Here is an 18,803-nt window from a genome sequence, read left to right on the forward strand (position 1 = left end):
ACCACACCCATCCTTATGACAAACATCAGTCCCCGTGTCCTGTCTGCTGAGGGCCTACTATGCACCAAGCACTGTTCTTGAGGCTAAAAATAAGAGCTATCCTTATCGTTCATTACTGTGCGCCAGCCACTTGCACTTAGTGCTTTCCAATCCTTACAAAAGGCCCTGCGGGATGGGTCTTCTCCGCATTTTACAGATGGCAATAGTAAGTCCATTCTGAGTTTTACTGGAGCTGAGCAGAGAGAACCGGCTGCCCAAGACAACAGTGTGTGTCTCTGACAAAGCGAGAGGGGCTGGCTCACAAAACATAGTTCTCCTCTCTCTCCATGTCTGTCCCCCCTACTCAGATGGGCCCAGGGGCAGGGGCAGCTGGGATCCTGTTTCTCTCCACCTCCTCAGCAGCCAGCCCAGGGCTTGGGCACTAGGGACTGTTCCTTGGTTGAGCAAACAGAGGCCCCCTGAGCCTCCCAGCCCCTCACCCAGCCCTCAGGCTCCTGAAAGGAACCAGTCCCGGTATTCCTGCAAAATCTCCACATTAGCACCTTCTGCTCCTTTCTTTTTATTAAAAAATAGATCAAGAAAATATACACACTTCAGTCCATCCACCATGGTGGATGCTTTGAGGAGGCCAAAGCACCATGGGGATGGCATGGAGGCATTGGGAGAGCCAGCCCTGCCCTCGTGCCAAGGGTGCAGAGAAGGAGGGTGCCCTCAGCCAACCTTGCCAAGCATGGCCCTGGAAGGAAAGCCTGAGCCATGTCACTGAGCAGTATGAGAACAGGTGGGAAGGGGAGGAGGGTCCCCAGTGACAGCAGAGATGGCGAAGGGGATTGGGAGCCCCAGGGAGGTGGGGCCTCCAGACTCACGGTGGGAACAGGGCCACACAAGGCTTTCGCCCGCAGAAGGTCCCTTGACTTGGTCCTCCTCCCCCGGGAACTCTGGGCCCGCTGGCCTCCTCTCTGGCCTGTCCTCCACAGGCCCTGGCAGCCGCTCTCAGGCATTGATGGCCTTCCAGCGCTCGCTGTCTGTGCTGTTGATGCTGCCAGTGTGGCAGGGCATAGAAGCGATGTCATCCAGGTAGGCCACCCCCCCAGCAGAGTCAAACTGCGTGCTCGAGTAGCTGGCAGCTGAGGCCCCAGCAGCCCCTGCAGCCTCCAGGCCCTCCCGCCGGGCCACAGCGTAGGGCTGGGGTAGGTGTACATCTGGCTCCTCTGTCTCGTCCACTTGGCATTTGTAGGAGAAGAGGATCTTGGGCTCCGAGCTGATAAAAGGAAGAGAGGGGCACAGGAGCCTCACTGAGTGATTCAGGAAGAGCCTTCCCCTCCAGGCCGATGGGGCCACCACATAAGGAAGGAATCGACCAACAGTTGCCTGACACTCACCCCGAGTGGGCCTGTGAGCTGGACCCCAGAGCCCATCTAGACTTGTTTTGGAACCCAGCCCTCCTCCCCCTGGCTGTGGGAGCTCAGGCAGGGGGCATCTGTGCCTACTTCCTCATGGTGAAATGGGTGCGTGGACACCGTGTGGAGGAAGAACGGACATAAATCATAAGCCTTCAACAGTGCCTGCCCAAGCACTCAGGAGACATTGGCTGTGGCCTCCATCCCCACTCCTGTGACCCCTGCTGCTCATGTTACCACCCACTCCACTCTGACCTGGTCCCTCAGCCCTCAGGGCAACTCTCCAAGGGGGACACACTACACCCAATTTACAAAAAGGAGCCTGAGGCTCAGGGGAGAAATTGTGTGCACAGATCCAAGCTGGGGCCATGCACCAGTCTGGCCCTCTCCCAGCTTCACCCAGATGGGAGGCTGATCCCCTCCCCGCAAGACCTGGCAGGTGAGAAAGGGGGGACAAAACACCCACATTCCGACCACATTAGAGGCCTCGAGTGGGACCCCCAATCCCACGACTTCAGCATCCCATCTCGCAGATGCTTCTGTAGATACACATGTGCACAGCAGTGTACTCACCCCCAGAGAATCCAACTGACTTCCCACCCCAAACCTGCTCCCCACTTAAGTCTTCCCCCAGCAGGGTACAAGCTCCGTGAGGACAGGGATTTGCATTCGCTGTGGGCCTCGCATCTTCTGGCTCTAGCAGTGTCTGGCACACAGTAGGTGCTCAATGAATGCTTTCGAATGAATGAGTTAATATATTATTAAATAAAAACCAGCAATGTAGAACAACGTGCATAGTCTCTCTCTCGTGGGGAGAGTATGTCTGTGTGTACTGTACATACAATGTGCATACATATGTATATGTGTATATATGCATATATCTACGTGTATGTATATGTTGAGCACGTGTTCATGTGTGTATGCATGCATGCGGGTGTGCATGTGCATGTGCCCGTGTGTATCTGTATGTGCATGTTTGTGTGTGCATGTGCATGTGTGCATGCTTGTGCATCCGTGTGTGCATGTGCACGTGTCCATGCACATGCGGGTGGGTGTGAGTATATCTGTGTACATGTGCATGTGTATCTGTATGCTTGTGCCCATGTGCATGTACGTATGTGCGTGCGCATGCGCATTGTATGCATACACAGCCTCTCCGCTTCAATCCTCACATCCATGCTGGAAGAGGGCGCAGTTCCGACAGCAGCCACGCGGGGGCGCCGGCGGCCACAGACTCACCCGAAGAAGCCCCGGAGGAAAGCCACGTAGATGAGCGGAGCGAAGAAGCTGAAGTACAGGAAGGTTGTGGCATCTACACAGCTGCGGAGAAGGCGGGTCAGCGCGGGGCCTCCCAGCCTCATGCTGACTCACACCTCCCCATGCCCCCAGTGGGTGGACACCCTGCCGCCCACTTCCCATGCCCCCACGAGGTAGATACCCTGCGGCCCCCACGCACCAGAGCCCCTCAATGATGTCGAAGCACAGCAGCACACTCCCCAGCCCCTGCAGTAGGTTGAGCAGTGCCAGGATGCCCGCATACACGTAGAAGCTCCTCCGAGCTGGGGGCCGGACAGGGTGGATCGTGAGGTCCCACCCTGGACAGGCCAGGCTCTGCCTCCAGCACCTACCACCCTCAAGCCTGGTGTGTCCCCCGGGGCCCCTCTAGGCCTCCCTCTCACCCAGGGCTCTCCAGCTTCCAGCCACAGTGGCCCAAATAGACCCCCTCCCATCCCCGCCTGTCCCAGAGCCGCCAGCCAGCTGCTCACAAGGCAGGGAGATGCGCTCCTTCAGCGGGGTCTTGGGAAGGACGACCACCAGAGAGTAGACCTACAGAGACAGGCAGGGCTGAGAAGGTGCTGGGGGCGCCAGCCCAGACCCACAGCCAGAAACCCAGGAATCCAATCCCTACCTGGCCCTGAGGTCCCAGCCCCCCCAGCTACCCCAGCCTGAACCTCACCAGGAAGAAGAAGCAGGAGCTGACCAGCCAGAACTGGCGGCCCCCATGGCCATAGATATTAAAGTCCTCAGCTGAGAGATGGGCATCAGGGTACAGGATCTCCAGGGTCCCCTGCAGGGGCAAGCAGAAAGGGATGAAGGGAGAGGATCTCAAGGCTTCTTTCTCCCAGGGGCTTTCCCTGATGCAAAGCCCCCTAAGCTGTCCACCACACCAAGTCCAGCCTCTTGGCCTGACCCTCAACTCACCTGCCCCAGCCTGCTCCCTGGCCGTGCCCTGCCCAACTGATTGCAGCATCCAGAGCCGGCCCAGTCTTGGGCTGAGGCACATGGGGAAGGGGGTAGAGATGGACAAGGTGCAGTCCCTGCCCCCAATCTAAGAAAGGGGCCTCTAGATGCATGCCTCTCAGGGGGGTCTGCAGACCTGCACTGTCCCTACCTGAACTCCTTATTAAAACGGCAAGTCCTGAGCCTCCCACCCTGGCGCCCTGGCCCACTGGATCCAAATCTCCAGGGGACCCCAGAATGTGCCTCAGTAACAAGCACCCCATGTGATTTCTCAGGTGCAAAGTTTTGAGAACTCTGAAGGTGATAAAGACTGGAAACCTGACCCAGACCCAGAAGCAGTGGGTGCCTGGTGCCCTGACTCCTGGCATCCCCTGCCCCCACCCACCCTCTTACCTGGGTGACAGAGTAGGCCAGGGACAGCACTGTGGTGATGGCCAGCACCCGCTTGATGCTGGACTTGCTCTCCAGGTGGCCTGGAAGAAACATGCTGGTCAGTAGGCAGAAGCCAGCCCAGATGACCACGCCTGAGTCAGCCCACAGCCAGGGAGGGGCAGGGGAGAGCTTCGCCAGGGCCCAAGAGCCCAGCGGTACACACACCAAAGGCCAGGCCCAGGATGATCACACTCAGCTCGATGGCCAGCAGGAAGAAGCGAGTGATCTCCCACAGGATCTGCACGCAGAGTGGGTACAGCGTCAGCCCGGGCCAGCATCCCCAGCCCACCCCAGGCCAGGCCTCCCCGGCCTCCCTCAGAGGGCCCAGCCACACCTTATCAGCAACAGTTGCAGCGTTCGAGGTGCTCACCGTCATGGATACCACGGCCCGGGCAATGCCCACCAGCGCCACCACAAACACCTGGTGGGCAAGGGAGTGGCGTGGCAGTCAGGGAACAAGAGCCTCTGCGTCGGCAGGGGCAGCAAAGCCCACCCCCATATCTACAGGAGCCTTTGATTCCTGAGGTCGAAAAGGAGGAAGGGGCAAGTCAGGGTGGGACACAGGGAGGTGGGGATCAGGCTCCGGGAAGCAAGGCTCACAGAGTTGTAGACCCTCAACTTCGGGTGACTTCCAGCCTGGCCCTCCCCTCTTGGGGCCCCAGTTTCCTGGCTAGCACCAACAGCCTTGGGCTGGTGAGTAGGAGTGAGCACGGTGGAGCCAGATGGGCCAGATTCACATCACAAGCAGCAGGCTGCTGCTTCCTGGCTCTGTACCTTAGCTTTCTCATCTATAAAATGGGGGCAGAAACAAAACCTACTGTGTTTGATTGTTGGGTCAAATGGGTTAACAGATGCAGCAGAAGCCTGCCTGGCACCCAGGAAGGACCAAGTATACATTTGCTGTTATTATCGTATTCATGGTTTTAATTCTGAGGCATGCGGGACCAGGCGAAAGATCACCGAGAAGAGGTGCGGAGACCTCCAGGGAAGCCACCGGCCCAGCAGGTTTCGCAAAAGTGCCTGCTCAGCATCTGTGGCACTTATTGGCCTGGTATATCCATCCCCTTGCTCTCCCTCCTCACCCCCACTTCGGTGGTTCCAGGTGAGGCTGAGTCCACCGATCCTGGCTTCAGGGATGGGCCTGGGACGCAGCACTGGCCAGTGGTGTGTGCCATTCCCCTGGCCTCAGGGCTGGTTCAGGGAAGGGCATAGGACCCAAGGGAGCCTCATGAGAGAGACCCAGGATGTCAGGTACAGCTGCTGGGAAAGGCAGACGGAGGGCATGCAAGCCTGGCACCATGGACACCACCCTGCTGCCACAAGGGCAGATGGCGAGCGAGCAGGGCCATCGGGGAGATCCCAGGCTGAGTGGGAGATGGAGATGGTGCCCCAGCAGCACTGCTGTGCCCCCAAATCCTGCTGTGCCTGAGGCCCAGGAACTGCCCAGTTTCTCAGTCAGAAACCGGCTTCTGTGAGTCTCAGTTGGGTTTTCTGACACATGCCCAGATCCATATACACTCTGTCTTTTGTGCCATGAGAAATTGTGTCAGCAGGGCAGGCAGCAAAAGCAACAAACTGCCACACGCCTACTGTATGCCAGGCTCCCACTGGGCTGCAGCTACGCAGACGACTTCATAGGTGCTCACGTGAACACCATAGCTAAAGCACATCAACATGTTACGCAGAAGGGCACTGGGGCACAGAGGACAAAGCCACTGGCCCCAGGTCACACAGCAGCATGACTGGGGTTCAAAGCTGGACTTCCTGAGTCCACTCTTAACACTGCCTCCTGAACTCTTTAGGACAAAGTCCCCAAAAGTTGATGGGCTGGGCCCTGTTATATGTTCCTGGACATTTAGCCCTGGCTCTTTCTCCCTGCCTGCACTCCCCCTTACCCGACAAAAGGACATCTGCCTAGCATACAGTAGGTGTTTAATATCTGTTGAATAAATACACAAATGAATAAATGGTGAGAGAAGCAATGGGAGAGAAGCAGAGAAGAAAGCAGGCCTCAGTTCCCAGTCCTGTCCACCACCATCTTGCAGGTGTGAGGGACATCACACCACTACAGCCTCCAGGCTTCCTCAGCCCCTTGTCTGTCTCTCTGCCTGCCCACAGCCCACTCCTCTGACTGGGAAATTCTGGGCTAGACCACAAAGAGGGGACCAGGGAGCCACTCAGCTCTCATGTGGTGGTATCTGAGGGCCACAGACAAGGGAGGACTCCAGTCAGGCAGGCCCTGCAGGTAGGCGAAGGGCGCCCTGAAGGAAGGGAGCTGGACAGCCCACACCCGAAGCCCACACCTGGACAGCCCGTACCCGAAGCCCACCTGAGGACAGCCCGCACCCGAAGCCCACCTGAGGACAGCCCGCACCCAAAGCCCACCTGAGGACAGCCCACACCCGAAGCCCACACCTGGAGAGCCCACACCTGAAGCCCACACCTGGACAGGCTGCACCTGGACAGCCCTGAAGCCCACACCTGGATAGCCTGTCCCTGAACAGCCCATATCTGAAGCCTACACCTGACAGCCCCCACCTAGACAGCCTGCACCTGGGCAGCCCCCACCTGAAGCCCACACCTAGACAGCCCATACGTGAAGCCCGCACCTGGACAGCCCATACCTGGATAGTCCACACCTGAAGCCGTCTGCAGCCCACACCTGCACAGCCCAGACCTGCAGCCCATACCTGGAACTTGCACCGAGACCGCCCACACCTGGAGCCTATACCGGACAGCCCACACCTGGAGCCCACACCTGGAGCCTATGCTGGGACAGCCCACATTTGGAGCCCACACCTGGAGCCTATGCTGGGACAGCCCACATTTGGAGCTGCCTTCTCAACCACAGCCCTGACACCTCTCCCCAGGCAACATGTGCCAGGACCACCAAGTGGTGAGAATGCAGGCTCTCCCAGCAAGTAAGATGTCTTCTCCAAAGTGGCTTCACAGAATGGACAGATGGGGGATGAAAGGATGGAGGATGCAGTGGGCATTTTCCCCACCCAGCATCCATTCCCCTCCCCTCTAGTACCAGCTCCCCAATTCTGATGTGGGCTCCCTCAGTCCATATGGTCCGGCTGAGCTGATGCTGCCCTCCCAGCTTCACAGTGCCCCTTTCCTTGCTAGCCACAGTGCTTGGCTCAGGGATGAGGATGGGATCCTAGGTGGGCCAGTCAGAGGAAATCCCAGGTCTACGCTGGCACTATCAGCAAACAGGCACTGTCTGCCTGAGTTGTAGAGGCAGGATGTTAGCTCAAAGTTGCTCTTGGCCATCTTTGACACCATATGAGGAGAACTCATCTGAGATAAGTCCCAAAGAGAGCAGAGATGCAGAAACAGATCCTAACGATATCACTTAACTGCCTGGATCCAGCCATACCTGAAGCTTACTTATTTTCATTCTAGAAGCAGTTAATTCCCTTTTGTTTAACCCAGTTGGAGTTGGCTTTTCTGTCAACTGCAGTGAACTCACCAGGATGTAGAAGGTGATAAAAATGGGGCTGGAGGTGATGCGGATCTTCGCCCGAGCAGATGGAAGCTTCCAGAGCAGGAAGATGAGGAAGAGCACATTGGGGATGAGCAGCAAGAGGTCCCAGTACCGGACCCTGGCGGATGGGCACAGGAGCTGGCTCACTGGCGAGGCCACATATGCACCCCCTCTCCAGCACAGAATCTGCCCCACCCTCACCACTCCCCTACACCAGGAAAAGCCACTGACACTCAGCGAGCCTGCCCAGCGTTGTGACTGCCTCACCTGGAGGTGCCAATGTCTTCGTAGAGCAGCAGCAGGCAGCGATGAGGCACACTGATGTTTGGTGCCAGGGGTGGGGGTAGCGCTGTGCTCCCATTGGCCCAAGTCGCCTCCTCCAGCGTGTCCATCCCGCCAGCAGCCAGCCCTGGGGGAGTGAGAGCCGCCCGGTGAGCTGTGTGGCCTGGGCCACTGTCCTCCTTCGTCTGGACCTGGGACTCCCAGGGGAAAATCAGAGGGGCTGCACAGAGCATCCCTGTAAACCACCCTCCCCACCCACTGCAGCTCAGTGTGGGGCTCCGCACAGGTCACGACCCAATCCCCCAGGCAGGGGCCCAGTCCCCCATCTCAGGCTCTATCTCACAACCTGCAAACAGTAACAAAGCCACCCCCTCAGCTGAGCATCTCCATGTGCAAGGCACAGCCACTTGGCTCCTTTCAGTCCTGAGGGCCCATGAGAGCAGCATAGGTGAGAGCATAGGCTCTGGGTTCACAGCCCAGCCCTGCCCCTTCCTTCCTGTCCTCTCCGTGCCTGTGACCCCCCACCATGGAATGGGTGTAACAAGTGAGGCTGTGGTGATGCTGAGTGCCTCAAACAAGGCACACACGTGGGGAGTTCTTGGTAGCGGTCAGCCATAGTTCCGACCCGCCACACCATGCAGAACTCAGAGGCCACTGACTCGTGTGAGGCCACAGCGCTGCTGAGGGCCAGAACTAGGGCACCATGCCCTCCTCAGTTGCACCCTCTGGCCCGGCCCTTGTCTCCCTCTGCCACCACAGACAAAGATGGAGGGGACAATGAGCTGTACCTGGGAGATGCACAGGAGGTCTCCAAGTGGAGATGGCCATGGGGGAAGAGGCTGTACCACAGAGGGGCAGAGCAAGTGTGTCTGCAATGGCCAGGCTGCAGGATGAAGCCACGGACAGGGTGGGCCCACAGGCCAGGGGCCCACATGACACTCTGAGCACAAGAGGTCGAGTCTAGCCTGGAAGATAGGAGAGCTGGTGGTCTGGGATCCTGGGAACCACTCTGGGGTTGGGGGACTGAGGGTCTGGTCGGAAAACCAAGACTTCTAAGCTAAAGGACTCTCAGGGGACAGCAACAGGTGTTCGGGGTGATCCAGATGTGGCCTGGGGCACCAGAACATAACAGATGCCAACATTTAGAATGATTTGAACAGATTGGGCCAGATGCCTGTGACTCCGCTTCACCAGGAATGCTTGTAAAGGCCGTGGATGACAGCCCCAGGCGGGGAGCAGCCCCACAGCATGGGCATAAATGGTGGCAGGTTCCTACAGTTGACACTGCGCAGCATAAAAAGAATGACCCACTGCTACAGGCAACATGAATGACTCTCAGAAGTGATATAGCGTGAAGCCAGGCACAAGGGCCAACAAGCGTACGATCTGTGGAGAAATGCAGACAGGGAACCTTTGGAGAGATGAAGAGCATGGTAATTGGGGGAGGCCTGCCAGCTTCTGGGTGTCAGATCCAGGTGGTGGGTACACAGGTGTGTTCACTGTGTGGTAATTCATCGAGCCACATACCGATGACTCCTAAGTCGTAGGTGCACTTCAGTAAATTTTACAAAGTAAAAAAGATGTGGCCAGGCATGGTGGCTCACGCCTGTAATCCCAGCACTTTGGAAGGCCGAGGTGGGCAGATTGCCTGAGCTCAGGAGTTCGGGACCAGCCTGGGCAACATGGTGAAACCCCATCTCTACTAAAATACAAAAAAAAAAAAAAATTAGCTGGGCATGGTGGCATGTGCCTATAGTCCCAGCTACTTGGGAGGCTGAGGCAGGAGAATTGCTTGAAACCAGGTGGCGGAGCTTGCAGTGAGCCGAGATGGTGCCACTGTGCTCCAGCCTGGGCGACAAAGCAAGACTCCATCTCAAAAAAAAAAAAAAGATGTGTCCCGACAACACATCAAGGGCCCAGGCCTCCCCTTCAGCAAGGAGCCACCCAGTGAGCTGCGTGCCTGACAGCAAGGTCTGCAGAAACACAACAGGAGCCCTGCTTGTGTTGTCGCCAAAGCTATCCCTAAACAACAGCAGCCCAAGATAGGGCTGGGGGACTTAGGAATATTCCCATTGCTGGTCCAAGCCCTTAAATACCAGAATACCTCTGGATGAAAGGGAGGGAAGACTCCAAAGGGGCAGGCCATGGGCTGGGGCTCAGGTTGCTCCAGTGGGCCACTCACTGGCTCTGGGATCACGTCCCCATCTAAACAATAAGGACAGCAGGGTGCAGTGACTCACACCTGCAATCCCAACATTTTGGGAGGCTGAGGAGGGAGGACTGCTTGAGCTCAAGAGTTCCAGACCAGCCTGGGCAATATAGCAAGACCTCATCTCTACAAAAAATACAAAAATTGGCCGGGCGCGGAGGCTCATGTCAGTAATCCCAGCACTTTGGGAGGCCAAGGCAGGCGGATCACTTGCAGTCAGGAGTTCAAGACAAGCCTGGCCAACATGCCAAAACCCCATCTCTACTAAAAAATACAAAAATTAGCCGGGCATGGTGGCATGCAGCTGTAATGCCAGATACTTGGAAGGCTGAGGCAGGAGAATGGCTCGAACCTGGGAGGTGGAGGTTGCAGTGAGCTGAGATCGTGCCACTGCATTCCAGCCTGGGCGACAGGGCAAGACTCTGTCTCAAAATAAAAAAAAGGCTGGGCGCAGTGGCTCACACCTGTAATCCCAGCACTTTGGGAGGCTGAGGTAGGAGGATCACCTGAGGTTGGGAGTTTGAGGCCAGACTGACCAACATGGAGAAACCCCGCCTCTACTAAAAAAAAAAAAATACAAAATTAGGGCCAGGCACCGTGGCTCACACCTGTAATTCCAGCACTTTGGGAGGCCAAGGCGGGTGGATCACCTGAGGTCGGGAGTTTGAGACCACCCTGACCAACATGGAAAAACCCTGTCTCTACTAAAAATACAAAAAAATTAGCCAGGCATGGTGGCATATGCCTGTAATCCCAGCTACTTGGGAGGCTGAAGCAGGAGAATCCCTTGAACTCGGGAGGCGTAGGTTGCATTTAGCTGAGATCACACCATTGCTCTCCAGCCTGGGTGACAGAGCAAGACTCCGTCTCAAAAAAAAAAAAATTAGCCAGGCATGGTGGTTCATTTCTGTAATCCCAGCTACTCAGGAGGCTGAGGCAGGAGAATCACTTGAACCCAGGAGGCAGAGGTTGCAATGAGCCAAGATCGCACCATTGCTCTCCAGCCTGGGCAACAAGAGTGAAACTCCATCTCAGGAAAAAAAAAAAAGAAACAAACAAATACAAAAATTAGCCAGGTATAGTGGTGCATACCTGTAGTCCCAGCTAATAGGAAGGCTGAGGCGGGAGGATGGCTTGAGCCCAGGAGTTCAAGGCTGCAGTGAGCTATGATTGTGCCACTGCACTCCAGCCTGGGTGACAGAGTGGGACCCTGCCTCAAAAAAAAATAAATAAATTAATTAAAAATAAAAAATGAGGCCATAGCTGCAATGTTCAAGTGATGGGGAATATTAAAGCGAACAAATGCCTGACACCTAGTAGATCCTAAGAAAGAAGATGGCTCCTTCCATACTGTTGGCAAGGGGGCAAAGAAGCCCACCCTGCATTCGCACATGGTTTTGTTTTTTTTTTTTTTTTGAGACATTGTCTTGCTCTGTCACCAGGCTAGAGTGCAGTGGCGTGATCTTGGCTCACTTCAACCTCTGCCTCCCAGGTTCAAGCGATTCCCCTGCCTCAGCCTCCTGAGTAGCTGGGGCTACAGGCACGTGCCACTATACCCGGCTAATTTTTTGTATTTTAGTAGAGATGGGGTTTCATCATCTCGGCCAGGATGGTCTCAATCTCCTGACCTCGTGATCCACCCACCTCAGCCTCCCAAAGTGCTGGGATTACAGGCATGAGCCACCATGCCCAGCCCACACATGCTTTCATTTGTTCGGCAGACCTTAACTAGCACCTACTGGGTGCCAGGCACAAGTCTAGGTGGTTGGACATGGCAGGGAACAGAGCAGACAAGGCCCTGCCCTCACAGCGAGGTGAAGCCAACAATGAGCATGAAAACCCTATTTAAAAAGCAAACTTGACAGGGCACGGTGGCTCACGCCATGATCCCAACACTTTTGGGAGGCTGAGGTGGGAGGATCACTTGAGCTCAGGAGTTTGAGACCAGCCTGCACAACACAGCAAGATGCTATTTCTACAAAAAATTTTAAAAACTAGCCAGGTATGGTGGTGCATACCAGTAGTCTTAGCTACTCGGGGGGGCCGAGGTGGGAGGATCACTTGAGCCCAGGAAATCCAGGCAGCAGCAAGCTATGATCACACCACTGCACTCCAGGCTGGGCCACAGAGTGAGACTCTGTCTCAAAAAAAAAAAAAAAAAAACAAAGCAAACTTCTAGAGATAAATGCTAAGTGAAGAAAACAGAGAATGACAAGAAACACAGCAGAGACTGCTGGGGTCCCCCAACATCTACCCTTCCCTTTAGTGATGGAACCCATGGAGTTTAGCTTACACATCGCTTCCCAGCACAATGGGGACCTTTCCCAGCTTCCCGGCAACTGGGTGTGGCCATGTGGCTGAGTTTTATCCAACTGGACACAAGCTCAGACAGGCTGACAGTCCTTCAGCCTGTCATTTGATCTAATCCCATGGTGTGAAGATGTAAACTCTACAACAGAGGCCCAACAAAGATAAAAACCCTGACTTGTCTTTAAAAAGAACTGTTTTTTGTGATAAAAATATGACACGAGCAGAGTGAGGTCTGCTAATTTCAGGTCATGCCCTCCTCCCTTCCAGGTGGCTGGAATATAGATAAGACAGTGGGAGCAAGAGCAGCCTCCTCAGACCACGAGGCAGAAACCTTGTATGAGGGTAACAGAGCAATGAGAAAGAAGGTGTCTGGGTCCCCAGCACAATGAGGGCTCTCTGTGCATGTACTGAACAGCTTGCACAGAGGCTGTAATGCATAGATAAAAATAATCTATTTTATTATCCTAGCCTTTGTTTCAACAGCTAGCCCAAATCCCAATGAATATAAAGGTATTGCTTGGACTGGGTGGTCAAACAAGGTGACATTTTTTTTTTTTTTTTTTTGAGAGGAGTCTCGCTCTGTCGCCCAGGCTGGAGTGCAGTGGCGCAATCTCGGCTCACTGCAAGCTCCGCCTCCCGGGTTCACGCCATCCTCCTGCCTCAGCCTCTCCGAGTAGCTGGGACTACAGGCGCCCGCCACCACGCCCGGCTAATTTTTTTGTATTTTTAGTAGAGACGGGGTTTCACCGTGGTCTCGATCTCCTGACCTCGTGATCTGCCCGCCTCAGCCTCCCAAAGTGCATTTTGAGCCGAGATCTCAATAAATAAGTAGGAGCCAGCCTTGGAAAGATCGAGATAAAAAACATTCCAGGGAGAATCACCTGAGAACCAGATGCACAGGTCCAGAGGTAGAAACAGGTTTGGCCTGCCCAGCATCCAGGCTCCTGCCAGTTGGTAAGAGCACCATTTTCCTGAGGTGGAAACTCAGCTCCCAGACTCTAGACTCTCTGGAAGTTTAGGGATGCCTGACTCTAACCCTTCACAACCCAGGGAATGCACCTGTGATCTAAGTCTGGCTAGTCAGGATGTTCTATCACCCTGGCCAATGAAAATCTGCCCTGAGGCTTTTGATCTAAATTATTATTAGAATAAATTATTAGAGTAAAAGTCTCAGGGCAGATTCTCATTGACAATTGAGGAAACACTCTCTGCTGAGCTCAGTAAGTCAGGGCTATACCACCTTGACCTCACGCTCAGGGACCTGCCTCAGAGTAAAGCCGACACAGAGGAGTGAACAGCTGAGACACAGCTGGAGACAGATCTTGATGAGCTCACTGGAGCCCCTGGATTCAGCCACCCCTAAAGCCAGTCCTACCCGCTTGGACTTTTCAGTTATAAAACCCAATAAATTCCCTTTTCTGCCTAGGCCAGTTTGAGTCTGATTTCTCTAATTCACCACTGAAAAACCTCCAGCTAACACAGGTGATGGAGTCAACAAGACAGGGCTGCACTGCTGGTTCTGCCACATGCTTGCTGTGTGACCTGGGGTGAGTCACTCCCCCTCCAAGTATCATGGGGACAACATCTGCCTAATAAGGGTGCCGTAAGGATCAAACAAAACCAGGGAGGTAAACATCTACAAAAGTGACACATGTACAAAGGTGGTTGCTGCTTTTCTTTTTTTTTTTTTTTTTTTTTGAGACGGAGTCTTGCTCTGTCGCCCAGGCTGGAGTGCAGTGGCACGATCTCGGCTCACTGCAACCTCTACCTCCTGGGTTCAAGCAATTCTCCCACTCCAGCCTCCCAAGTTGCTGGGATTACCAGAGAAGGGACTGAAGGGCAAGGAGAGAAAGGAATTGGTTCCCAGGTCCATGGACCCCTTGTGAAGCCCCCATTGCTGTGGGGTCTGAGGAGAGACAGAGGAGGTGTCAGCTGCTCTCCCTGCCCCCACTCCCCTGCCAACAATGTAGCAACCTCTGTGCCCAACCTCTGCTCCCTGACCTCCAACCCTGGGAGGGAGGTACTTATGTTATCCGCATTGTGCACGTGGAGCTCAGAGGGGCAGCCACTTGCCAGGCTGGCAATCCAGGCTGCCTGTCTCCAGAGCCCAGGCCCCCAGTCAACAACTTGCCAGGTGCCCCTCTCCGGGCCTTGGTTTCTCCACCTGTGGGTCAAGAGCACCAGGCTTGTTCTAGAGCTATCTTCTCAGACCTGATGTGGGAAATACCCTGGTGTTGTTAACATGCAGATGCTGTTCCCAACGGCAGGGGTAGGGCTGACAGTCTGTGTTTCCCACGGGCTCCCAGGTGGTGTCCCTGATGCTGCTGCTTGATCCAGCAACCACACTGGGGTTATGGGGCTGCTGGCCATACCAGGATTGCCATTACGTATCAAAGCTTATGAAATAACTGAAGCACTGACTTTTTTTTTTTTTTTTTTTTTTTTTGAGACAGTCTCACTTTGTCACCTAGGCTGGAGTGCAATGGTGCATCTCGGCTCACTACAACCTCCGCCTCCTGGATTCAAGAGATTCTCCTGCCTCAGCCTCCTGAGTAGCTGAGATTACAGGTGTGCACCACCACACCCAGCTAATTTTTGTATTTTTAGTAGAGATGGGGTTTTGCCATGTTGGCCAAGCTGGTCTCAAACTCCTGACCTCAGATTATCCACCCACCTCGGCCTCCCAAAGTGCTAGGATTACAGGAGTGAGCCACCGTGCCTGGCTAGCACTGACTTTTAGTTAATAGGATGCACACTTCCTATGTGCAGACACGGTGCTCAGTGCTTTACACGTGGTGACACACTTAACGATGGCATCGCCCTCTAAGGGAGAGAGGACAATTACTGTCCCCTTATACAGAGGAGAGGAGAGGCAGAGAAAGGGTCAGTCCTCAGGCTTCTCTACTTAGTTCTCTTAGACTCATGCTCCCAAGCACTGACAAGGAAGTGGGAGGGGTTGGTCAGCTCACGATAGGGGCCTAAGGGTGGTGAGAAGGGGTGGAGCCCAGGGGTGATTCCCAGAGGAGGAATTCCTGGGGTGCAGAGCACCCTGGGCAAACCCAGGCCTCCCAGGAACAGGGAAACTGGGACAGACTGTTTCTTCCACCTGGGAGGAGTCTCCCAGCCTCACAACATTCCAGGGGCCTCTGCCTTCTTCCCTCCCACCCAGTTGGGGGACAGGATGCTAGGCTCAGGTCATGGTCATGAAATGCAGGACCCGCTGAGAACGCCTGGATAAGGCCTTCTCTTTCCTCTCTGGGACTCAGCTTTCCCTGCTCTCATCTGTGCAACAGGATTGACCAAACCGCACCCACGGCTACCGGATGGGAAACCCTGGGGAGAGGGGCCCTCAATGCTTCCCACACCAACGGGTTGTTGAGCTTACAAACCCTGGGGCCTAAGGGTGGTGAGAAGGGGTGGAGTCCAGGGGTGACAAGGTGGGGAAGGCTCCATAGGGCAGAAGCCAAGTTACTTTGCTCTCCCCTGCTGTCTTTCGGCCTTGGGGCTGGCAGGCGTATGGTCCCTGTCCTAAGCCGGAGACCCCAGTAAGATGGGGAGGCCTGGGCCCAATCTGACCTACACCGTGCCCTCCCTGGTTGCCTTCCACCTGCTGAGCTGGTCCGTTCCTCAGGGCCTTTGTGCCGGCTCTCCCCCACCTCTCTCCTGACACCTCCTCTGAGAAGCCTTCCCTTCTCAGCTGTCTCCAGCGCCCGAGCCGCGTTTGGGTGTTTACTACTTTCTATCCCGGGAGTGCTCAGGACTCGGTCCCCTAGAACACGGCCTGGCACGACACGAGCCCTCAACAGGTTGTTATGATGGGAACAACTGAATCTCCAGCACCGCCAAGCCCCGCTGGGGACTGGACGACCCCGCGGCCCCTCCTCACTGCAGAGAGGAGGGCAAAGCCAGCCCCCACCCGCCTTCCCCGAGTTCAGCGGGAGCGCAGGCTTCGACACGGCCCCTCGTGGGGCAGCGAAGCCCCGAACCGGCGGCAGGCTTGGCTCAGGAGCACCTCGGCCGCTGCGGGCGGCCACCGTGGGGCTGGAGCCCGTGCCACCACCCCGCGCCGGACCGGGTCGCCGAGGTCCGGATCTCCGCCTGCACTGCCTCCAGCCAGGGCCGAGCCCGATGCCGCTGCGTGCGGCTCCCTCCCGGGCCTCGCGTGCCCCCGCGCCCCGAGCGACTCCCGACTGCCCGGCGCTCCTCCTGTGGGTTCCCACATCCAGGCCCTTCCTTCTCAAACGCCGCCTTGGCCGTCCGAGCTGCGCCCGAGCGGGAATGGGCCGCTCGCGGAGCAAGGAGGCGGACGGCGGCTGGGCTTCCCGCCGGGGCGAGGGACGGGGCTCCCCCTCTAGCTGCGGCAGGAGACGGGGAGAAAGCCCCTCCTTACCTGACAGCCCGGGCCGCGCTCAGGCCCCGCCGTCCCGGCCGCCCATCCGCCGCCGCTGAGTGTGCGCGGACAGCACAGGCCGCGAGACTCCGGCCTCCAGGGCCAGACCAGGCGGCCGGGGCCGGGGAGCGTCGCGCAAGGACCGCGCGCGACCGGCTCCGCGGAATGAGCGCTACGCAGGAAAGGAGAGGCGGGGTCAGCTCGCCGGGCCGCAGGTCTCGCGGACACCCTGCAGCCCCTCCTGACAGCGGCGACCCGGAAAGCAGGACCGTTTTTTCCGTCCAGCCCAAACTGCGAAAACGGCCACAGTCCCACAAGTCCCAGAGTCCCTGTTATCACTCGGGGCCGCCCTCCAACCTCCAGCAGCCTATAGGAATAAGCCATCACTGGGGAAAAAAAAAAAAAAGTGGGAGAGACCAATCAAATTCCCAAGAGGCGGGGCAGCCCACTGACCTCTTAAAGAGACAGCACAGAGGAGGTGCGGAAGAGAAGACGCTGTTTCACGGAAGAGAGGCCTGCGTTTCTCACTCGGAAAGTGGGCGGAATAGAAGACTGGAAAGTTGAGGACGCGCCACTTCTCGCCCTGTGCGCCTTCCAGCTGGCAGCAGTTGTCAGTGGACCAGCTGGCGGCAGCCGCGCTCCACCTCCCGGCCTGGGCCGCGGCCGGACCGTCGGGGCGGAGCCTCTGGGGACCGCCCCTTCGCGTGCGGGCGCTTCGGGCGCCCAGCAGGGGTGACCTGGGGTCAGCTTGGGGGAAGGCAGGCAGGTCGGGGACCGTCTCGGCGCCACGCGCTCCCGCCGCGCCACGCCGCAGGGCCGCCGCCTCCCAGCGCGCTGCTCCACGCGGCGCCGCCAGGCCTCGGGCACTCCTCTTAATAACCCTGCTGGGCAGTCATTATAGTCACGTTTTACAGGGCCACCTGAGGCTTGGAGAGGTCAAATAACTTGCCCAAAGCCGCGCAATGAGGAAGCGACACAGCCAGGACGCCTCTCCCCAACTCTAACTTCCACAGTTCGTCAGGCCTCTTCCTCTGGAAAGCCCTCCCTGATTGCGCCTGTCTTATCCCCTGGCATCGATGCTGCATTCACCATACTCAAGCCATGCGGGTCTCTGTTTCTATCCCTCGGCTATTCCAAGCTTGTTCCTGCTCCTGGCTCTAGGCCTGATCCCCTGCCGAGCTGGCTCCTTGCCATATCATGTCCTTAAGAGGGTTTTGTGGGCACCCTCGCTGGAACGGCTGTCCAGTCTCATTTCCTTCCAAGCATCTTAATTCTCGCCCGATTGTCTTCATTTACCTGCCTCCCCGTACAGTCTCCCCACCCTATTATAGAATTCCAGCGTCATGAGGATGGAGCCAAGAGAGCCAAGCTGCAGGATGTCCCCTGCAGCATCCTGAGGCTGACTCAGAGCCTGGTGCAGATTGTAGGCACCCAGTTATTCCAGGCACCCCAAGACTCACACCTCATGACAGCACCGCTGGGCTGGAATGAGATTGGGTCCCATTCTCCTCCTTACTCCTGTCCTAAAAACACAGGGAGATTGGGGAAGAAACCACCTTGTGACCTCTGGGAATTTATCTGGGACTTTCCCAGCCTGGACCACACCCAAATGTGCATAGCCTAAGTTTCGGCTTCTGTATTCGCCAGAGAGGCTGGGCAATCACGAATTGTATTCTGTATTCGCCAGAGGGCCGGCCTGCGTAATCACGAATGACCATAGCTACAATGAGCTGTGGGGAATCAAGTGGCTCCTCAAGTTCCTGCCAGAAAGTTATACACATCACTCACATTCACATTCACATTCAATTGGCCACCGCTTCTAGCCTCGAGGGCAGGAAACTGCCACCCTACCATATGCCAGGAAGTAGAAGTCATGGGACATGTGTGACCAGGCCTAATAACTACCCTCTGTAAGGTTCTTGTATCGGTTCGAACCCTGAGAGCGCGCCGACACACAACACGAGTTGGTGTGGAGCAACATGCTGTTTTAATGAGCGCCTGGGTGCAGGTGGGCTGAGGCCTAAAATGGCATCAGCCCCAAGTGAGGAT

General features: G+C 56.3%; 1 protein-coding gene across 3 annotated transcripts; it reads right to left on the minus strand.

Annotated features, from left to right (window-relative positions):
- Positions 1–543: 543 nt before the first annotated feature.
- TPRA1 (transmembrane protein adipocyte associated 1) lies at positions 544–17,083 on the minus strand. Of its 3 annotated transcripts, none has more exons than XM_030801826.1 (11): positions 16,755–17,083; positions 7,831–7,972; positions 7,549–7,681; positions 4,408–4,494; positions 4,239–4,311; positions 4,035–4,114; positions 3,358–3,468; positions 3,167–3,227; positions 2,857–2,959; positions 2,640–2,720; positions 544–1,261 (listed from the first exon to the last, which is right to left on the minus strand). In XM_030801826.1, the coding sequence occupies exons 2-11, from the start codon at positions 7,953–7,955 to the stop codon at positions 994–996; spliced, it is 1,122 nt and encodes a 373-aa protein (XP_030657686.1). In that variant the 5' UTR covers positions 7,956–7,972; positions 16,755–17,083; the 3' UTR covers positions 544–993. The 3 variants fall into 3 exon arrangements, with proteins under 3 accessions (XP_030657686.1, XP_030657684.1, XP_030657685.1); XM_030801824.1 differs by lacking the exon at positions 16,755–17,083 and adding an exon at positions 8,634–8,763; XM_030801825.1 differs by lacking the exons at positions 4,239–4,311; positions 4,408–4,494; positions 16,755–17,083 and adding an exon at positions 8,634–9,359.
- Positions 17,084–18,803: the final 1,720 nt, after the last annotated feature.

Source organism: Nomascus leucogenys, chromosome 21, assembly GCF_006542625.1.
Source record: "Nomascus leucogenys isolate Asia chromosome 21, Asia_NLE_v1, whole genome shotgun sequence".
NCBI classification, from domain to species: domain Eukaryota; kingdom Metazoa; phylum Chordata; class Mammalia; order Primates; family Hylobatidae; genus Nomascus; species Nomascus leucogenys.

Coding starts and splice junctions, on each gene's coding strand:
- TPRA1 (XM_030801824.1), bottom strand. CDS start 8,673: ATGGCCATCTCCACTTGGAGACCTCCTGTGCATCTCCCAG. Junction 7,682..7,830: donor GAAGACATTGGCACCTCCAG/GTGAGGCAGTCA, acceptor CCCATCCGCCAG/GGTCCGGTACTGGGACCTCT. Junction 3,469..4,034: donor TGGCCTACTCTGTCACCCAG/GTAAGAGGGTGG, acceptor TTGCCCCTGCAG/GGGACCCTGGAGATCCTGTA.